Source organism: Dinoponera quadriceps, unplaced genomic scaffold (genome assembly GCF_001313825.1).
Source record: "Dinoponera quadriceps isolate SergipeBrazil2010 unplaced genomic scaffold, ASM131382v1 scaffold1476, whole genome shotgun sequence".
Taxonomy (NCBI): Eukaryota; Metazoa; Arthropoda; class Insecta; order Hymenoptera; family Formicidae; genus Dinoponera; species Dinoponera quadriceps.
In genome coordinates, this window is record NW_014555863.1 from 661,574 (window position 1) to 680,753 (window position 19,180).

The 19,180-nt window shown below is 41.0% G+C and overlaps 2 protein-coding genes across 4 annotated transcripts; one reads left to right on the top strand and one right to left on the bottom strand.

Moving 5' to 3' along the window:
• Positions 1-1,080: 1,080 nt before the first annotated feature.
• LOC106745607 lies at positions 1,081-15,668 on the top strand. Of its 2 annotated transcripts, XM_014621365.1 has the most exons (17): positions 1,081-1,236; positions 2,472-2,702; positions 3,554-3,679; positions 4,242-4,427; positions 4,510-4,746; positions 5,556-5,660; positions 5,754-6,996; positions 7,500-7,611; positions 7,706-9,079; positions 9,330-9,572; positions 9,664-10,016; positions 11,420-11,678; positions 11,770-11,996; positions 12,162-12,403; positions 13,078-13,092; positions 13,798-14,305; positions 14,601-15,668. In XM_014621365.1, the coding sequence occupies exons 2-17, from the start codon at positions 2,538-2,540 to the stop codon at positions 14,933-14,935; spliced, it is 5,730 nt and encodes a 1,909-aa protein (XP_014476851.1). In that variant the 5' UTR covers positions 1,081-1,236; positions 2,472-2,537; the 3' UTR covers positions 14,936-15,668. The 2 variants fall into 2 exon arrangements, with proteins under 2 accessions (XP_014476851.1, XP_014476852.1); XM_014621366.1 differs by lacking the exon at positions 13,078-13,092 and having other exon boundaries at positions 14,601-15,664.
• Positions 15,669-16,334: 666 nt separating this feature from the next.
• Positions 16,335-19,000, bottom strand: LOC106745608 (probable asparagine--tRNA ligase, mitochondrial). Of its 2 annotated transcripts, XM_014621368.1 has the most exons (5): positions 18,769-19,000; positions 17,798-18,372; positions 17,268-17,715; positions 16,900-17,173; positions 16,335-16,375 (listed from the first exon to the last, which is right to left on the bottom strand). In XM_014621368.1, the coding sequence occupies exons 1-4, from the start codon at positions 18,895-18,897 to the stop codon at positions 16,913-16,915; spliced, it is 1,413 nt and encodes a 470-aa protein (XP_014476854.1). In that variant the 5' UTR covers positions 18,898-19,000; the 3' UTR covers positions 16,335-16,375; positions 16,900-16,912. The 2 variants fall into 2 exon arrangements, with proteins under 2 accessions (XP_014476854.1, XP_014476853.1); XM_014621367.1 differs by lacking the exon at positions 16,335-16,375 and having other exon boundaries at positions 16,615-17,173; positions 18,769-18,999.
• Between the last annotated feature and the right edge of the window lie 180 nt (positions 19,001-19,180).

Below are 19,180 nucleotides of genomic sequence, written 5' to 3' on the forward strand. Positions count from 1 at the left end.
AATGAATACACGTGCACACGCAACTATTTCAAAAATAGGGCCCCAGATCACGTGACTGTTGTTTGACTTCCCTACCCCTACCACTCTCTAGATAGAACAATCGTGAAAAATAAACCGTCGAGAGAACCGTGCATCGATTCTGTCCATGGTTTCGGTTTACCATGTCGTGTCTCTAGAATGCACCATTAACCGAAAAACGCGCGCATCGGGACTAAAAGGGAACATTCGCATTCTATCGGTGAGCGTAGCAGTTCACGTTTCGACTGTATTGTGAAAACAACAGTAACAAAAGCGTTTATTGAACTGGAATCGATATTCAATCACGAAGTCCTGTATCCGACTTTGCGATTATTTGCTTCGTTTCGCGGTAATTCGTCTCGCGACAGTTCGCTTCGTGATAATTCCCAACCCTGTGAAGTTGACTTTAAGTCGTGTAACTGCATCTCAATGCGATTCGTGACTTGTCCACCGTTGCGCACGTCGCGCGCGTCCTGAGGCTGCTTCTGCCGGGCGCTGCGATTGGCAGGTTTTCGACGGGCAACCGACGACGAAATAACGGTGACCAATCAGGAGGGACGTTACATCATCGTGAGATACAAAGGTATGTCGGCCATTTTACGTTGGATATCCCGTTCCGCGTAAGCAGTCGTGCTCGCGTGTTTTCACGGATAAGTTCGGGGTTGGTCGTAACGTCGCGAGCCGTGCTCATGCCGCGAGATCTTCAAAGCTGAGCAATTGCGCGTGATCAGTTGTGATCGGTAGTGCCGCTACGCTAAAACCGCGATCTTGCCGATCGAGAAGCAACGGCGACAACGACGTGATTACGGACGACGACGACTCTCGAGTAGGACGACGACGTCGACCGCAACGGCGACAACGGCGGGTCCAGATGCGTTCTAGACGTTACTGTGATCGTTCGTGTTTCGGTCCTATACGATGACTGTGATAAATCGCGCGATGTGTCCGACGATTATATATTTTTAATCGTGGGAGAGAACGGCGAGTAAGCGAGAGAGAGAGAGAGAGAAGACTGAGTGAGTGAGTGAGTGAGTGAGAGAGAGAGAGAGAGAGAGAGCGAGCGAGAGCGAGTGAGAGAGAGTACGGAACGAAAGAGAGTGAGCGAGCGAGAAAGAAGAGAGAGAGAGAGAGAGTGAGACAGGGGAGGAGGAGTGCGAGCGAGATCGATAAGTGTTTCTCTTCTCTACACGGATGCCGTGCAGCCAAGCTCGTTCAGAGGTGAGTCTTTTTCCAGAGATTCACAGAAGGATAATATTATGTAAACGTAACGTGGCGCGCTAATTCATCCTTTCCGTTCGAGTTTGCCATTTGCGAGGGACGGTCGGTCGACGGCCGAGACGAGCCCCGGCATCGCGCAGGTACATATCTGAATGTCGTCACTTTCGCCCTAGATTACACTTCGGCTCGGCGAAAGTGTGCTTTTTCGGCCGCGATCGTCGCCTCGAATCCGCGACATCGCGTTTCACCGCCTGTCCCGCACGAATAACGATAACATTTGTGCAATTCGCGTTGAAATTACCCGACTTTCCTCGTTGACTCATCGGACAAGGCGCTGCTGTTTATTTTGCCTCTGTACGTTCAAATATTTCATCATTACGAAGAATTCGCTTACAAGTGTGTTTCTCTTGATAATTATCTTCCGAAACGTATTTCGTTTATAAATAGTTGAAATCAGGTCTTTCTTCGGGTTATTCTAAAAGCAATTCAACTTTCTCTCTTTCTTTTTCTTCCTTTGGAAGAAAAAAATTTCGTATTTATTTCGGTCGGGTTCGTCCGTAAATTATAGAAATGAGTTATCTCCAAATAAGTCCGTCGAACTTTTTTTTCTCTTAGAAAACTGTCAAGTTATTAAAAAGAAAATTGCTTAAGTGTGCGTCCCAGGTTTGGTAGAAAAAAAAGGGAGGAGAAAGGTATGAGTTTTTGTCAAAAGAGAAAAGTTTCGGCTATACCTGACTTGGTAGAAAAACCCTTACGTGGTCGAAAAAATTCTTTTAGAATTAGTCAAGGTTGGCCATTGTAGAGCCTGATAAGAGTTATGAGTGCCATTAATTTTAACAGCTGTCTTTGGAAATACGACCGCCATAATAGCTTTAGAAGGAGATAGCAAGCAATAGAGAAAAGAAAAAAGAAAATCCTTAGAAATCTAAACTACTTAGTGTGTGTATGTGTTTGTATATATATATAACGTAGAAGTTTAGCTGTCAAAAAGCTTTACATGGGCATACTCGATAATATGTGATTTATGTAAATGTCGCGGTGTAGGTTTTATATATACGTTCGCATATTAAAAAGAATTAAAAGCTCTGACAGGCGCACTTATTTTGCTGGTACATGAATTATTTTCTTTGCTTTGTGGCAACCAGCTCTTCTTCCCCAGTCATTCTTTTTAAATCGAAATAACAAGATAAATTTTTTATCATATATTAGAAGCACGTTTCTCTTTTGTGTTGCAGTTATAATCTGAACTCTTGTCCCTTATCAAGATTAGTCACACTGTTTATTGGTGGTGACTCATCAAAATGGCATCCACAAAATCCAAGGAAATCGCGGATGAGTACATCTCATCTCTGTCTGATCTTACAATCAACAGTAAACCGCTCATTAACATGCTTACTATGTTGGCGGAAGATAATATTGAACACGCGTCAGCTATAGTACAAGCTGTTGAGACTCACCTGCAAAAGGTAACCATAAGTATTATTAACTTTTATATATATGTGTATCTAATAATATATATATAATTATATTTTGCCAAATATTTAATATTTAATATTATAATAGAGATATGTAACACTATATCTATCTTAAGATATCTAGAGATATATAACACAATATCTATACCTTGAACTTATACCTGAGCAAAGTATAATAATTTTTGCAGGAATATATAGATAAGATATAATGTGACTTGTATATATATGTAGATACTTGTGTGTATATATATATATATATAAACAATGCAATTACTTGCACTTTTTAAAGAATGTGATAATGTATTTTGCGTTTTAACATATTGTATATATTTTTTCATGTATAAGGTGTCTCAAAATTATTGTATTTATCCTCGGCTTTTTATTCTTCCACAATTGCATAATAAATTTTTTCGAATAGAATCGTTGTTTGTTATATCATTTTGATTTTTTTATTTAATTGGGGCAATTAGTTAATAAATAAATTATAACTGTTCAGGTAAAAGGTATTCGTTATTGATACAGGAGAAACCTTTTACCTTTTAAATTGTAAATTTAATGTTAAATTTAATTGTAAATTTACATCGTATGTTAAGTCTAGTAATATCTTAATTCCTTGCATTAAATATCCATATAATTAGACTTCTTACCAAGTTGGGCAAATTGACGTTAAATTTTGAAAAGTATATAATTAAACAGAAATAAAATATTTATATAAAATATATAGTAAAATTCTGAAATAATTAAATGCTTATATTAAATGATTCATGAATTTTTTCTCTCTACCTATGATAGATCAAATGTATTTACCAAATACAGCAAAATAACTTATTATATTCTATCAGGTGAGAAGCGATATTAAGTTACCAGTCCTCTATCTCATCGACTCGATCGTCAAGAACGTCAATGGAGACTACCTGAATCTCTTCACGCAAAATATAGTAAACACGTTCTGTGGAGTATTCGAGAAGGTAATATCCTTTTTATTTTCATTCTTTTTTCACATCTCTTATGAAATCTTCAATGACCATCTTTCCTTACAAGTTGAGTCGTTGGCCGGGAGTAACCTTTAATTTCTATCTATACATAGTACAGACTATGAGCTGAACTATACCTCTAGTCTCTCAGAGATACTTCATACAGAAATATTTTATAGCGCATACAGAGTTACCTGATACTTTATATTTCACGATGACATAAGATAATTGTTTGATCAATATAGCATCACTGACCTCGCGTCTTCTTTGAAAGGCTTCAAACCCTCTATACACGAGTTCTTTATCCTAGCTGATGTCTCAAGTTCTGTCATGTAGAGAAACGTACAAGTTTTATTTATTCATTTATTCGTTCAAATGGATTTGTTTAAGTGAGTTTTGAACGAAAACAATTATCAAGAGATTTCTACCACATGCACGACAAAATACAGAGAATATTGAAAGTACTTTTGAACTGTGACAACATTTGCAACACAACACAATCAACCCTCACGACTCTCTTACCTTTATAAAATAAAATTACCAATATGATTTCCAGGTGGACGAGAATACAAGAGCCAGCATGTGGAAGTTGCGGCAAACCTGGAACGACGTATTCCCACCAAAGAAGTTATTTTCATTAGATGTTCGAGTACAAAGTATTGATCCCGCATGGCCGGTCACTGCCCCTCCTAGTAGTATTTCTTCAGGATCCATTCACGTTAACCCACGATTTCTTTCAATGGTAAGTCCGATGCGTCTGTGTTCGACGAGCAGGCATTTCTTTTTTGTTGTCGCATGACTCAAGAGTATATGAATATTTCTAGCCTCAACAGACTACAACATCGATCATGCAGCCGATTGTGCCACCTGTTAAATTGCCACCGGGAGAGCCGGTAACAACAACGGAGGCGGTCATGCGTGAACAGCTGCTGAAAAAGCAACGAGAGTTATTGGAGTTACAAAAAAAGAAAATCGAGCTGGAACTGTTGCAGGCTAAAGCAAGTTTGGAGCAACAGCAGAGACAACTCGATAAACAAGCTGGAAGTTTGAAGACAGAATTGGTAAGTTTATTCTTAATATATATAAATTGATAGAAATTAAAATTTTATACGCGTTGCTTTTTCTTGATCTAATTTTAATAATGACTGGTCTCTGACGTAGACTTCAAGTGTCCGAGTCACTAGAAACGATGCTAAGATATTTGTGGAAAATCGCTAAACAGCGTTGTTCTTTCGTATCCGTAATGTTAGAAACAATGTAAAAATTTTGCAGCTCTAGTCTGAAAATAATCTTAGATATTTATACTTCATACTAACGAAATATATAACATTTTTCATATATAAAGTAATGATAAAATCTGTCATTTCAAGGAACATTAACATGTAGTCAAAACTGGTATTTGAACTTTTTATCATACGATGTTAGTTACCAATAATGATTAATTAATTGAGCAACGTGAAAATAGCCTGCGCACATTTACATATTTATATCTTCACATGGTTATAAGTATTATATAATAATAGCAAGTAATATTTTTATAAATAACCATAATAAATATAATACTTATGATACTTATAACTGAAGATGTAGATATACAAATGTGTGCAAGCCACATCTTCATGCTGCTCGATCAATTATAATTGCCGTTGATAACTAATATCGCATGGTAAAAAGTCGAAACACTCGCATTCACACTGTACGTAGAGTCATTCCAATAGATATTAAAATATCCATTTCAAATTAAATATATCGGTTTTCAACTTAAAAAATATCACTACTAATGATCTCAGTTTTGTCATTAGGTTTTAGCGAGTTATTGCCTCTCACTTTCTTTAGAAAGACAGTATTTTAATATTTTGTATTACAATAGGTTACACCCGCTACGCAGGCCCCGCCAACTAAAGAATCGACGTCGCAAGAGAAACCTGTCGCACCGGTAGTGCCAAATCAAACGACGAAACAAGTAGCGAAACAGGTAACTTACAAATTCCAAACACATTCTTGTCAATGTCGATCGTTTCACGAGAACGATGCGAGGTATTAATGACTGTTTCATTTATTTCATTAGTTCCCCGCGGCGGCTGCGTCACTTTTAAAGAATGCAGGAGCGAACACCGGGCCACGAATTGCACCAGCTAGTAGTATAGCAGTGGCGTCGGCTAAGCCAGTATCACGAGATCCACGTTTGAAGTCCACTCCTGTTCAGGATGTGGCAGTGCCAACCGTGGATCCTCGGCAGCGCGTGGGTACGACCAGCCCAAAGGAATCGCGGGGTGAAGGTCTAACGCAGTCTGCGCCAAATATAAATAATGTACTTTCAAACCAATTAAAACAGCAGTTACTTTCGAAACCGGCTGTAACTAGCACTACCAACAAGCCTTCGACAAATCTCGCCGGCTCCGATACCCCGGCGGCAAACAATAATAATAACAACAACAATAATGCTAATACGAACGTGAACAACAATAATAATAGTAATAAAAATTTCAGTAGTAACACAAATAAAGATGCTGTCTCGCATCGAACAAGTCAAAAGAAAGACCCTCGATTGTCTAGTAATAGTGGCGGTATCCTAAACGGCAATAGCTCCAAAAATACCCAGAGTCTATCGGTTGGTAGTAATAGCTCACCGTCAGCAGCATTGTCAGCGAGCAATAGAGGAAGTGGAGGCAGCGATTCCAAATCGAAGGACTCGAAGAGCTCGAAAGATTCGCGGAGCTCTTCGTCGTCTTCGACAGCCGACAAGTCTTCCGCTTCCTCGAAATCCTCGCATAGGAAGCTAGGTAACAAGTCGCGATCCAAACAGCCACAGACAGGTGCAAGTAAGCAAACAAAGCTCGACCGAGATTCGAGTCCGATTAGATCGAAATCTCGTGAAAAAGACAGCGGGGACAATTCACCGTCGTCCTCACGCACCTCTCCGCAATCATCCTCCTTCCAAGCCTCTAAGAACCGCAAGAAGAACACGAAATCCCGCAAGCGTAGCCCAAGTCCTCCGTACAGAATTCCCCGGCGTAACGATGCGAAGTCGAATTCAAGTTTGAACAGCTCCGGCGGTGTTACCGAGGAGGAGCAATCTGGTTCGCTTATAGTATCTCCTCCTCATCCACCCACGTTCAAAGAGATCAGGCCGAATGCTAGACAGCGAAATTATGTAAGGCGAAATAAAGACGGCAGTCTTAGTCCGGAACATTCTCCAGCCAGTGCTGGAAATGCTCAGATCGCTACCGAGCCGACACTGGAGTCGTCTAGCAAAGACGAGGATCTCAGAGCGCCCCTGTCACTCCCTGGTACCGCTGTTTCCGTGCAAAGTAAGTCAACAGCGTTTTGACGGCATGTATATTCATATGTGTGATAACATTATCTCTAAGAATCTATCTTAATCGTGCATGCGATCTAAATATCTATCTATCAATCAATCTCCACACATATGCTTTCTTTAGTTTACCACTTAAAGATTTCGCCTCGAATATTTTTTCGCAAGGGTGACTACGATGTTTGCATCGTCTCTGGTAGCAATTGTAAGACTGTAACAGGTGGACTCTTAAAGGAAAAGTATCTTTATCTTTTGGTGCGAACTTCTATCTCTCTCTGTATTTACTTTCTGTTTCTCTTGCTCATGAATATGTAATTTTGCTCATTCTGACAAGCAGTAGCTGTTAACGTGGGTCTCTCTTTATTAGGAGAATTTTCTGAAAATTCGAATTCTAAAGCGTAACTAGAAATACATGAGCAAACGGTAATAATAATAAGCTAATCTAGAATCAATTTCGTCTCTCGCGCGATTTACTTTACCTTATCTTTTCTTTTGCAGAAGAGGATTTAGATTTACGAGTATTGCCGTCTGTAAACACTAGTAAGAGAACAAGTACTGACCACGCGGAGACAACTACCTCGAAAAAAATGAAGACTGAAAAGTTCGACGCGTAAGTATATGCACAGTGCTTGATGGTGGCACAGAAAATCTATTCCCGACGAAACACGAATCTGATTCACTCCCTTCGCTCTTTGTCTTTGCAGTTTATTCGGGAATGAAGACGTCGATTTACGCACTCTGACGCATCCCAAGGCCGGCCGGCCCCCGACGCCTCCTCCGCCCGTGATATCCGGGGAGGACGGGAAGGACGGCTGGGCGAAGTTGAAGACTCCGACGAAGAACGAGAGAGACAAGCAAGTTAACAATGTCGAGGACAAGCGCGAGAGAGATCGCAACAGGGACCGGCTGGGTCGTCTCAGGCTGTACAACAAGCTCCCGGACGACCCGAAAGAGAGAAGGAGAACCTTGTCGAACGAGGAGCAGGACGCTCGACCGACGCGCAGAAGCCGGGAGAACGACAAGCCCGAGAGAAACGAGGACAGGAACATCGAGATAATAATGAAGCAGGCGGCCGAGCAGCTGAATCAAGGCCTGATCACCAAGACGCAGTACAACACTCTGATACAGGAGGTGCTGCACATGAGCGAAGATCGGAAGTTGCGAGCGGCGCAACGCAAGGAGAAGGAGAGCGGCACGATAGTCTGGGAGAAGAGCGTGAACATGGACATTCCCGGGCCCGGGGAACGCGCCGCGCTGCACCAGCGAAAGTCCAGCAGTCCGTCCAACGATAAGGAGGTGATACGGAGCAAGGAGCACCCGATGCCGCGGAATCCGAACGGCCCGAGGTGGCAGAATCAGCCCTGGCAGCAACCGTGGGCTCATCCGCCGGGACCGCCGTACGGCGGGCCGCAAGGCCACTTCAATTCGGAGATGAGACCGGTCGCTCCGTGGCAGAATCCCCGACACTTCGGGCCGATGAGGCCGGACTACCAGTTCCATGGCTTCAACCACAACATGGGGCCCAGTCCGCGTTTGGGTATGATGGGCCCGATGGGACCGAACGGCCCGATCATGTCGAACCTCCTGCCGAACGGGCCGATTGGGCCGATGGGCATGCCTAATCCTCCCATGTCCATCGGATGTCATCCCGCGATGATGATGAACAACGGGCCGATGGGTAATCTCATGGCGAATCCGAGCATGCCGTCCCTGTCGTCCGGTAGAAACGTGTCGCCCAACACGGCGTCCAAGTACGACCTCGAGGACAACGACCCGAACTACCCGAGCTGCGCGGTGAAGCATCAAGGGGGACCGTACAGCCGCGAACTGCCGCCGCCGGACTCGAAGCTGCTGGCCGAGATCTCCAGGGACACCATGAAGTCCATCAATATCGACAACATACCGCGGGAGATCCGGTACTACGGGCAAACGGGCGTGGTCTTTATGAACTGGGACGACCCGAGGGAGATCGGCTTCCAAGACGGAATCAGGAGAATACTGATCGACGAGAAGGACACTATAACCTGCGCGTTTAACGATCCGTACAAGGAGTTCATATACGAAGGAGAGGTTCACAGGTACGATTATGTCAAAGACGTACGCACTGCGTTTGTTATGCCTCTTCATTCCTTAGATCGAGGGTCACACGGTTCTCAAGCTCGTTCGTGTGTATGCAAGGTGGCAATTTTACATAGGTAACTCTAATTATAATGATAGAGTTGCCTATGAAAATGTCCACCTTGCAGAGTTATCGTACCCTATCGTACCCTATCGCACGTATCAGCTTGAACTGAGAGAGATTGATAACGAATTTCTCCCTTTTTTCAGAATCAAACTGGGCGCACCCACTCGGGAATTGTACATCGACGACCGCTGGTACGAGTGTTATTTCGGCGGCATGCCGATAACGATCGAGCTCAGCGGTAAGAAGGTCAGTATGAAGCTGGAGGGCCCACCGCCGCAGGTCAAGATCGGCACGGTGAAGAGAACGGACCTGGTAGTCGCCAAAATTAATCTCATCATCAACGCACGGAACATGGTGCCGGTGTTCTTGGACGCGAAGCCGCAGATGTGAGTACATTGTTCTCATTAACGCACGAATCGCCGAGTCTGAATTAAATGACGAGACTGTAATTACCCGTTTCACTTGTCCCTTTCGCAGATTCGAGATCGAAGGGAAGCCTCACACGCTCGAATTCACGGACGCATTGCAAACGGTCCACCTGAACGGACGGCCGTTCAAAGTTGAATTTGGCGGATTACCCAAACCCATCGTCGTCAGAGACAAGAAGCACTTCATTAGATTTTCGGTGTTGCCGAGAGGTGTGCGCGCTGGTTACGTTAAGATCACCGGAATGAGAGGCGACGGTCCCATCGACACGCCACCGAACACACCCTTGCCGGCTCTGAAACCTAAAGTAGATTCCACCCCAACTCCGAGCCAATTGTTGCCCATCATAGAGCACGAGTCCACTTCTCAGGACGGCTCGGATCGCACGTCCCCTCCGAAGCCAGGTACGAATGAACATTTCATTGTCACATCGAAACTCCCGCGACCTTATCCCGTAACTTTTAACGACAATGACGTTATCGTTACGTTGACGATGTCCAGCTTTTCTACTGTGTATTACCTGCGCAACGACGACGGTAACAACACTGCTCTAGTTTCCACAGAAGCTTTCAAATCTGATTCTACTTCGATGCGGAGGGAACGTAGCGTGGTATTTTTATTGAAAATAGAATAGTAGTGAAGAAGATCAATCTTATTTCCACCAATTTAAATTTGCTTCTCAGCATTAGATGTGAAGTAAAACTAAAATTAAAGGCTTTTGTGTTGAAATTAGGGCACTGTCGTTAAAAGTTACGGAATAAGCCTAATTGTAGCCGTGCTGAACATGATGTGTGAAGCGAGAAATCGTATAACGTTTCCCTCGCAATCGCTACCCAGAATTCCGTTAACACTTTGCGGTCCGTCGACGGCACTATGCCGTCGCGATCTGACGTTGGTTTCATCGATAAATCGAAACAAATGCGATTTTAAGCAACTGGCAACATGCAAAACAGATGAATAGCGACCGTAGCTATGTCAAAACAAGTGACGATCGCTCCAAGTGTTAGAATGGTTCTTTCAGAGCTAGTCTTTCGATTCAAGTAGATCGACGTATCTTACTAGTGTCACTATTGTGAGCTGAGGAAAAGCAAAAAATGTTATCTAACACAGATTTTTCTTTAAGTAAAGAAATTCAAGATGTGGAAAGTAAATACGACTCTTACATTCAGTCATTGATTTATTATTTATCAATCGTACACGTGTTCTCTAATTGTATTTATTTATTTGTCTACTGTTTGGTTTCGTATTATGCCGTATTTTATATTATTTTGTTTCATATTATATGGTCATTGAGACAAATTTCGTCAGGATCATCAGACGATAAGAATATTAATTTATATCCGCGGAGTAAAAAACCATGTTTGCAAGCACATGTAAACGAGAAGTATGTTTTCTATTCTTTTATTAATCCTCTTGATATAATTTATGCCTCTTAAAAAGTCGATTATATCTATGTTTGACTTTTTTCCAGCTCAAAATAGACCATGATATTGATGGTCTCAAAAAGTAAAGCTCTCATAGAAAAGTTAACTTTTATGATGTTTTTTAATAATAGAGAAAAGAATGAACTTCACGATAAAAATTGTTTAAATACGCTACTAGGTTCAATAGCTTTTTAGATATCAACATTTGTATAAGAAGAAAATCAACCAAATAAGCGCTGTTACATGCGTATTGCCTTCGAGAAGTTCGAACACATTAGTCAAGCGTCTTCGGACGCGGACCGCAAAGTGTTAAACGCTAAAAGCTCTATTGTTTCGTATACGTACGAAATCGAGCATTCGTCTGATCCAATCTAATCTTGCAGACTTGCAACTGGATATGCTGTCGTCGGTTCTGCCGTCGGCAATGGCTCCGTCATCCGGTCTGTCTTACCAAGCGGAGCCCGCGGAGAATTCATCGGCGGCTGCGGCATTGCCGCTTAGCATGAGCGAATTGTTCCAGAGACTCGTCGAGACTGGCATTATCGTTCCGAATCTTACGGAGCAGAAGAAACCAGAAGAGGAAGAGAAGAAAGAGCCCGAAATCATTCCCATCACCTTCGACAAGCCAGAGAGTCTCAAAATGTAAGTAGCTAAAACACGCACGATCCGGTGTACGATCGACACTTCGTATGAGAAATCGGATTTTGTGCATTAAAACGATCTCCTTTCGCAGCAAACAACCGGCTATCTCCTCGGCGTTGTACAGCGGTATGCAATGTAGTTCCTGCGGCGCGAGATTCGCTCCCGAACTGGCCACTCGGTACAGCCACCACTTGGACTGGCACTTCAGGCAGAACAGGCGTGAACGTGACTCCGCGCGGAAAGCGCACTCTCGCCCGTGGTATTACGACGTCAGCGACTGGACGCAATTCGAAGAGATCGAAGATTTAGAGGATAGAGGTACGTGCCTCTTCTTTCATCACTTGAATATCGAGACAATCTTTCCGAGTCGATTTTACATCTGTTGCCCTGTTAGGAAAGTTGAATCGACCATGCGTTCGATTGTGTCGCTTAAACCGTGTGAAACATCAAGTTCTCTATCATTTGTTTGCCTGTCTTCTTTAGCGCAAAGCTGGTTCGAGACTGAGAAACAGACGGCAGAGACGGAAGGTGTGGCTAGCGACGATTCACCTCAGGAAACGCTGCAACCGAGCGTGCCGACCGGCAACGACGAGGACTCGCGGTGTCAAGTGTGCCATGATGCATTTGAGCAATTTTATAACGAAGAAAAGGAGGAATGGCATTTAAGGCCGGCGGTTAATCACGAGGAAAAGAATTATCATCCGCTCTGCCTGGAAGATTACAAGGTTTGTCTGCCTATCCTGACTGATATGTATATTTTAATTCTCCTCGTCGCAGTGATTTCTTTCAATAAAATTCTGGTGAAAAATATTTGCTTTTTTTACTAAGCTTTTTCTCTCTGTATCGGTTGTATAAAGGACGACGTACAATTTTGCGAGAGTATCCAAAACTAATTGCGCGATACTGTGAGAAAATAAACTGAGACTTAATAAACTTGTCAATTAGATACTTGAAATTAAGGAAAGGATTCTGCAGTGATTTCAGCTCTGTTAAATTTATTAAATTAATTAAATTAAATTAAATTAATTAAATTTGTTAAATTATGGAGCCATGAAGAGCCGAACACAGCACAGTGCCATAATAAATAAACAAAACTTCTGGTGTCGTCACATATGTTTACACTTTAAATCAAATCCAAACGTTTCAGTCGTATCTGACTTTCAGTGGAATCGCAGTACATAATACGAGAACACACGAACGAAATACAAGTAAACATTGTGACGACATAAGAAGTCTTATTTATTTGTTACGGCACTAGTTAACCGCACTTGGCTCGCACGTGTAGTCCGTATTCCATTCTTTCCGCTCTTTGCCAGATAGTGTTAGGAAGGAACCACTGTGCATCGTTATTATGTTTCTATTAACGAAATTTCCGTCTGTTGCATTCTTGCAAAAATAGGAAAAGAGTCTGGCGGTACGTGATTCTTAATAATTCTCATGAATTCATAAATAATTCAAATAATTCACGGCACATATCACACCTCTCACAAGACTTCTGTTGTTTTGTAGTAATAGTGCAAGCGTAGAATAAGTAATTGCCGCTCAAACACACGTCTCCGTCTTCACAGAATTGTTTCGAACAAGCGAACTTCGTTCAAGTTCATCGTGCGAAGAGATCTGTAATAACACATTTGTGCCACACTGCAACACTATGCTCCGTGTTTGTGTATTATATACACATGCACGTAACACACACTTATGTATATGACACGCATGTCTCCTTCTCTTTGATTTCTCCATCGTCTCACTCGGCACAGCGACGTAGAAAAGGAAGCGTTCAGGTTCGCGCGCCGAAATATGTGAACAGAATTTAATTTTCATACATAAAAGATAAATTATTTCACTCGTGTCCTTTCGTGTATATCCCTTTAGCGCAGACACGCAGGCGCCAATACCAATATTTAAATTTTGTCTAAAAAAATACGTTTGAACATTTTTTTCTTTTTTAAATACGTTTTGCAACAAGTTTTGTCTCTATACATATTTCATTCCACATAATTGTCCCTACCTGCATTAATTGCGAATCGAATAACGAATTGTTGTAGTTAATATTAATATTGACATTGCGTCGTCGATCGGTATAAATTAATAACTGGAATTTATTGTATTGAAACTTTAGAGGGTATTGGAGAAGACAACCTTAGGACTTGACGAAACAGCTATGGAAACCGAAGAGGGTAAAAAGGAATGTTCCGAGGAAGTAGCAGCGAAAGAGGAACATAAACAGGAAGAATCCGACGTAGAAGCAGCGAATAAAGAGTTCGAATCTACGGAAACGTTGGATCAAGCGGAGGAGAGTCCTATGGAAACCACTGAACTGGAAAACAAAGAGGAGTCTCCAGACGCCGAGAATTTGGAATTAACGCAAGACAATGCCGAAGAGACGGGAAAAACGACGGAGGAAGTCAACAGTGACCTGAATACAGACGCGGAAAATATTGAGCAAACGTCTGACGCGCCTGTGACGAACGAAGAGGAGAAATCTCAGGACGAAAGTTCAATAATGCCGTTCGACAATATCAAGATTAAAGAAGAGCCGATGGATGATGTCGGCGAGCAACCCGAGAGCGAATTGTTCGAATTCGCTAACATAGAAATTAAAGAAGAGCCTGCAGATCCCGATGCGGGTACGTACTATTATCTTGCGTTATCACGAGGAAAAACTTGTATATGTACTTATATGTATTTTTTGTATATGTATTTACATGTTTTTTTTTTTTTTTTTTTTTTTTTTTTTTTTTTTTTTTTTTAAAAAAANTAAAAGAACATATATATTTCATGTAAGAACAGACGATTTGAAATTTCCAAAAGAGTGAGCGTAGCGCAGTAGAGGTGTGGCGCCTCGCTAGAGATCTCCGGTTCGTCGGTCCAAATCCGGGAAATATAAGAATCTTCAATGATCTCTTTACGTGTTTCTATTAGATCCAGATGGAACCATCATCAATGGACCGGCCACGGTAGACACGACGTACGTTGCAGTGAAAAGTTCCATCGACGGAAACGTGGAATTGGACTCGACACCGGCGACTATCCCCGCGGCACAACCACGAATCAAGATCAATATCACCAAGCCACTGAGTACCAACAAAGAGCCGGAAGAGAAAGAGAAAGTGGCGGCGCCTGAGACACCGGTCGAAGAAAATGCGAAGCCTCTGGTGCCAGCTTCCATTAAACCGAGTTTACGTGGTAGGAAACTATCGAATTTGCCCCCCGTAGAAAAAGGACAAGAACTGTCGGGGCTCTGTAGTATAATGTAAATATACAAGTAAGTGTATAAAGTTTAAAGATTCACATGTGAAAAGTGGACAAAAATAAAGCGTATTAAAAAAAGATTAATAATACTTTTAAGTGGCGTAGTGTGTTAAGAGTTAATTTGTATATCGCAATTTTGTACAACTTGTACGACATGATATATGTACAGCGAAAGGGTCGCAAACTATTGCACCCTCGATGAGCTTCACTACGCCATTCAGTATTTAATAGAAAAATTCATTGGACAGCTAATAAGTACCGCGATTCGTTGCAAAATCCACCGTAAGAAACGCATCCTTTTTGCAATCGACTGTGTAGAGTGTCTACTTTTTAGTGAATACGTTGATCTGCATTTTCTTTTTTTTCCCCCCCTACAATAGTTATGCTCTCTCGTCTCGATTGATGCACACACAAAATTCCATTGACAATTTTTACTGCCGCTTAAGTGAATTGAAATCCTTCGTCCGTCTCTCACATGCGTACTGAAGTAATAATCGTATCGTACAAGTTAAAAATGTGCGAAATGTGGCATGTGAGGCATGCAAGTGTAAACGTATCGAGTAACAGCGCAAAAAAACATTGTACATGTACATAGGTAATATAATGTAGGAAGATATGATATTGTAGCATTCCGAATGTTGTTTGAATGTTACTTCTTTTTAGCTGCATTTTCTGAACTAAGTATTAGATATGTTTATATATGTATTTAGATATACATACATACACACACACACACACACACACGTGTATGTGTGTGTGTGTATATATATATAAATATATATACACATGTTGATTGAAAAAATAAGATATTCAGTAGATGCAGCTAAAAGGAAGATTTATCGAATGCAATCATTCTTCTTGGAGACGTTTGCGAGTTCGACTATGATAGCATCAAGTGTACAGGCGGCGGACTCGCTGTTTCATACCATTTGTACTTGTATAAATTGTAGCAAATACTGAAAAAATTAATATGTCCAATGCGTTCGTATGTAGAGATTACGCGATTCATTTCAAGGTGTACAAATTATGTGATATATATGTATACATATATATAACCGTCTATTTGTAACATGTAGATATTATATTAGCGAGAAAACAATGACGTCGAGATATTAAGGAGATATGCTAATACTAGATGAGCATTATTTTGTTGTATAAAAGACTTGTTTACAATAGGTTTGACTTTCTTTCAATTGATACCTTTCTACAAAATCCTTTGGTCTATAGCTTCAACACTATTTAGGGGATGGATTTGTATCCATAAATAAATAAGAATATTTGGAACAAATAAAGACATTAATAAAATGTGGCTTTTCTCTTCACATTACGACTTTGTATCAATCTTCGTTGCTTTATCTAATTATTTAGTTAATGTTACATGTAATTCCTTTAATATTTAATAAAGAGTTACGATGCAAAGAATTATTTGTTATAATGACTTTACCCTGAAACAATATACTCTTATAAGTAATTTAAGTAGATATTCATATTTTACTATAGGATAGAACATTACAGAGTTAAAAATGTTGATTGAGTAAAACATGAAATTCTATTTTTCAATTAAATAAGTATATACTGATGAAAAGTCGAGTAAAAAGAAAAGAAGAATAAAAGGAGATCAAAAAACGGAATTAATATTATTTATAAGAGCAAAAGTGTTAGAATAGAAGAAAGAATAAAAGAGTAACTTTCATAAAATCTTTAGTAAAATAAAATTTTGGAAAGATGTATCACTTCACAAATTATCCCATATCAATGTGCGTGTGTGTCATGTGCAGTGTATTCAAATAATTAATTTGAAAAAGGTACGTGTACATCATGTGTATGCTAAAGTAGTTGAAAAATATTTCTAGAAACTCGCCGCATTGTTTTTTTGTTTGAAAAGTTTTTTTCTTTAATTCGCTGTATATTAACATATACAGCCATATTTTACTAGCGTTGAAGGGATTAATTAAATAATGCAACAGACCTGAAATCTTTATTCATAGATTGCAATTGTGAGGCCACCTGGGAAAAGGCACAGTGTCCTTGATATTTTGGATCCCCAGAACATACTGCAGAAATCTCTCAAATCCCATTCCAAAACCGCCTGTCGGTACATTCCCGTATTTACGTAATTCTAAATACCATGAAAGATTCGTCACGGCAGATAGTTTTAGCTTTAATTTCTCATAATCGTCTTCGCGAATACTGCCTCCCACCAATTCCCCCACATCTGGTGCCAGAAGGTCCAGTGCCGCTACCTTTCAAGAAAATGCATAAATGTATTTACTTAGGATGCACACATGAGTCTTAGATATTTCTATACATTATGTTGTTCTCGAAATACTGGCTCACCTTAGACGGATTATCTACACACTCTTTCATGTAAAATGGTTTGTTACTTTTTGGCCAGTTTATAACAAAGATCGGTACTCCGTTGTTATATCGCACTAAAAATAATTCGTGTTCTTTTGAGAATGTTTCTCCATACTTAACAGGGCATTCTAACTGACTTGCATGGTCACTTAGCACATTAAATGCTTCGTCATACGTTAAACATCCGAAACTTTTATTTAACCATTGTGGCTCAGGAACACCCATCGATTGCCAATCTGAGGTTCCCTTCTCAATCATTTTCTCGGTAACTCCTTTTACTAAAAGCTCAATCTCTTCTATCAACTCTTCAACACTCGTAATGAAAGCTACTTCTGCCTCTAACATATGAAATTCTGACAAATGTAATCTTGATTTACTATTTTCTGCTCTGAACGTAGGCCCAAAAGTGTACACTTTTGTGAGAGCTCTGAAAAAGTTCTAACGGTACATTTTGCATCCAACAATATGAGAAGTATCATCAATCTTACATTAACAAAGAAGTTAATCACCTCGCTGCCACTTCTAAATGCAACTGTCCGGAAACAGTAAGATAAGCGGTCGTATTGAAGTAAATCTCCTCATTGGATTGATTTTCTTTTTTCATGCTTTTGAGGATTTCTTCAGAGTATGGCTTAACTGTAAACACTTCACCTGCACCTTCACAATCATTGGACGTCAAGATCGGTGTGTGTACATTTATAAAACCTCTACTTCTCAAATGATCACCAATTACAGCAGTGGCGAGATCGCGTAGCCTCAATAAACTACCAAATTTTCGCGTTCTCGGCCTCAAGTGCAAGTACTGCCTGATATACTCCTGGTTGTATGTTTTTCTTGGAGCAAAGGGATATTGATCTTCCTCAACTTTGCATGTGCCTATCACATCAATGTTAACTGCACGTAGCTCAGTCCTGCCATTAGGAGCCAAAGATAATTCTCCCTCAGCGCTGATGCTACTCCCGTAACTTAAATTACCAGTAGTAAGTGATTTCGGTATAACAACTTGCAACATTTCACAAGTCGATCCGTCGGAAATGTCAACAAAGATGTTATTCTTCATATTTCGCAGTGCACGTACCCAACCCTAAGCATGGAGACCAATATGTGTAAATATAAATCAACTAAATCGGTAGGGGGAATCTATGTTCCCGGTGTGTACAACTTAAAGTTAATAAGCGCGACAATGAAACGTCTAAGGTAACGTCACTTTCGTCATTGTTCACTTTAAAGTAGTCAAACCGACGACGTCCGGCCAGTCTGTGAATAAGGAAGTCGGGGGGAAGTCGAGTTTTTCTTTTTTTTTCTTTTGTAATATCGATTAATATGCAAGATTCCACATATCACAGTCGCCCAAACGACGCCGAGGATATCCGAGAGACATCGTCGAATGCCTCGAGTCTCTTCCGGACATCTATTAAGCGTCTTTTGGGCTCCCGCATCGTCCAGGACACAAAAAGTCTCGTAATGGAGCGCATCTAACCTGTACTTTCATACGCTTTCCAACCGCCTCTTTCGACGTCACGTCTGAAATTGTCGAGCATTTGTGTACACCGCACTTAACGATGTCGATCTTAAAAGGATATACCCTCCTGACATATTTCGAGAGCATTTCTGAAGGTGGCCCACTGCTACTGACGACTGAATTCGTTCGGGAATCGCCTGGTCGCACAAGAAAATTCAAAATGGAGTCGCACACTCCGAGATCACGCGCGAATAAAGCTTAATGTCGTCACCGTTGTTGCGAACGGCACTTCTGACAGCGCGCCGACGCACTAACTTCTACTTCGATCAAGGGAAATCGGCGGGATGATGAAAGAGTTATCTTTAAATATCTCTTAGTTTATATTCCGTTTAACCGATTCTCGAGCCAAATTTCATGTTTTACGCATTTT

Coding starts and splice junctions, on each gene's coding strand:
- LOC106745607 (XM_014621365.1), top strand. CDS start 2,538: ATGGCATCCACAAAATCCAAGGAAATCGCGGATGAGTACATCTCATCT. Junction 6,997..7,499: donor TACCGCTGTTTCCGTGCAAA/GTAAGTCAACAG, acceptor TTTCTTTTGCAG/AAGAGGATTTAGATTTACGA. Junction 11,997..12,161: donor CGAAGATTTAGAGGATAGAG/GTACGTGCCTCT, acceptor TGTCTTCTTTAG/CGCAAAGCTGGTTCGAGACT.
- LOC106745608 (XM_014621368.1), bottom strand. CDS start 18,897: ATGCTCTCGAAATATGTCAGGAGGGTATATCCTTTTAAGATCGACATC. Junction 18,373..18,768: donor GAAAGCGTATGAAAGTACAG/GTTAGATGCGCT, acceptor CTCCATGCTTAG/GGTTGGGTACGTGCACTGCG. Junction 17,716..17,797: donor CATTTAGAAGTGGCAGCGAG/GTGATTAACTTC, acceptor GAACTTTTTCAG/AGCTCTCACAAAAGTGTACA.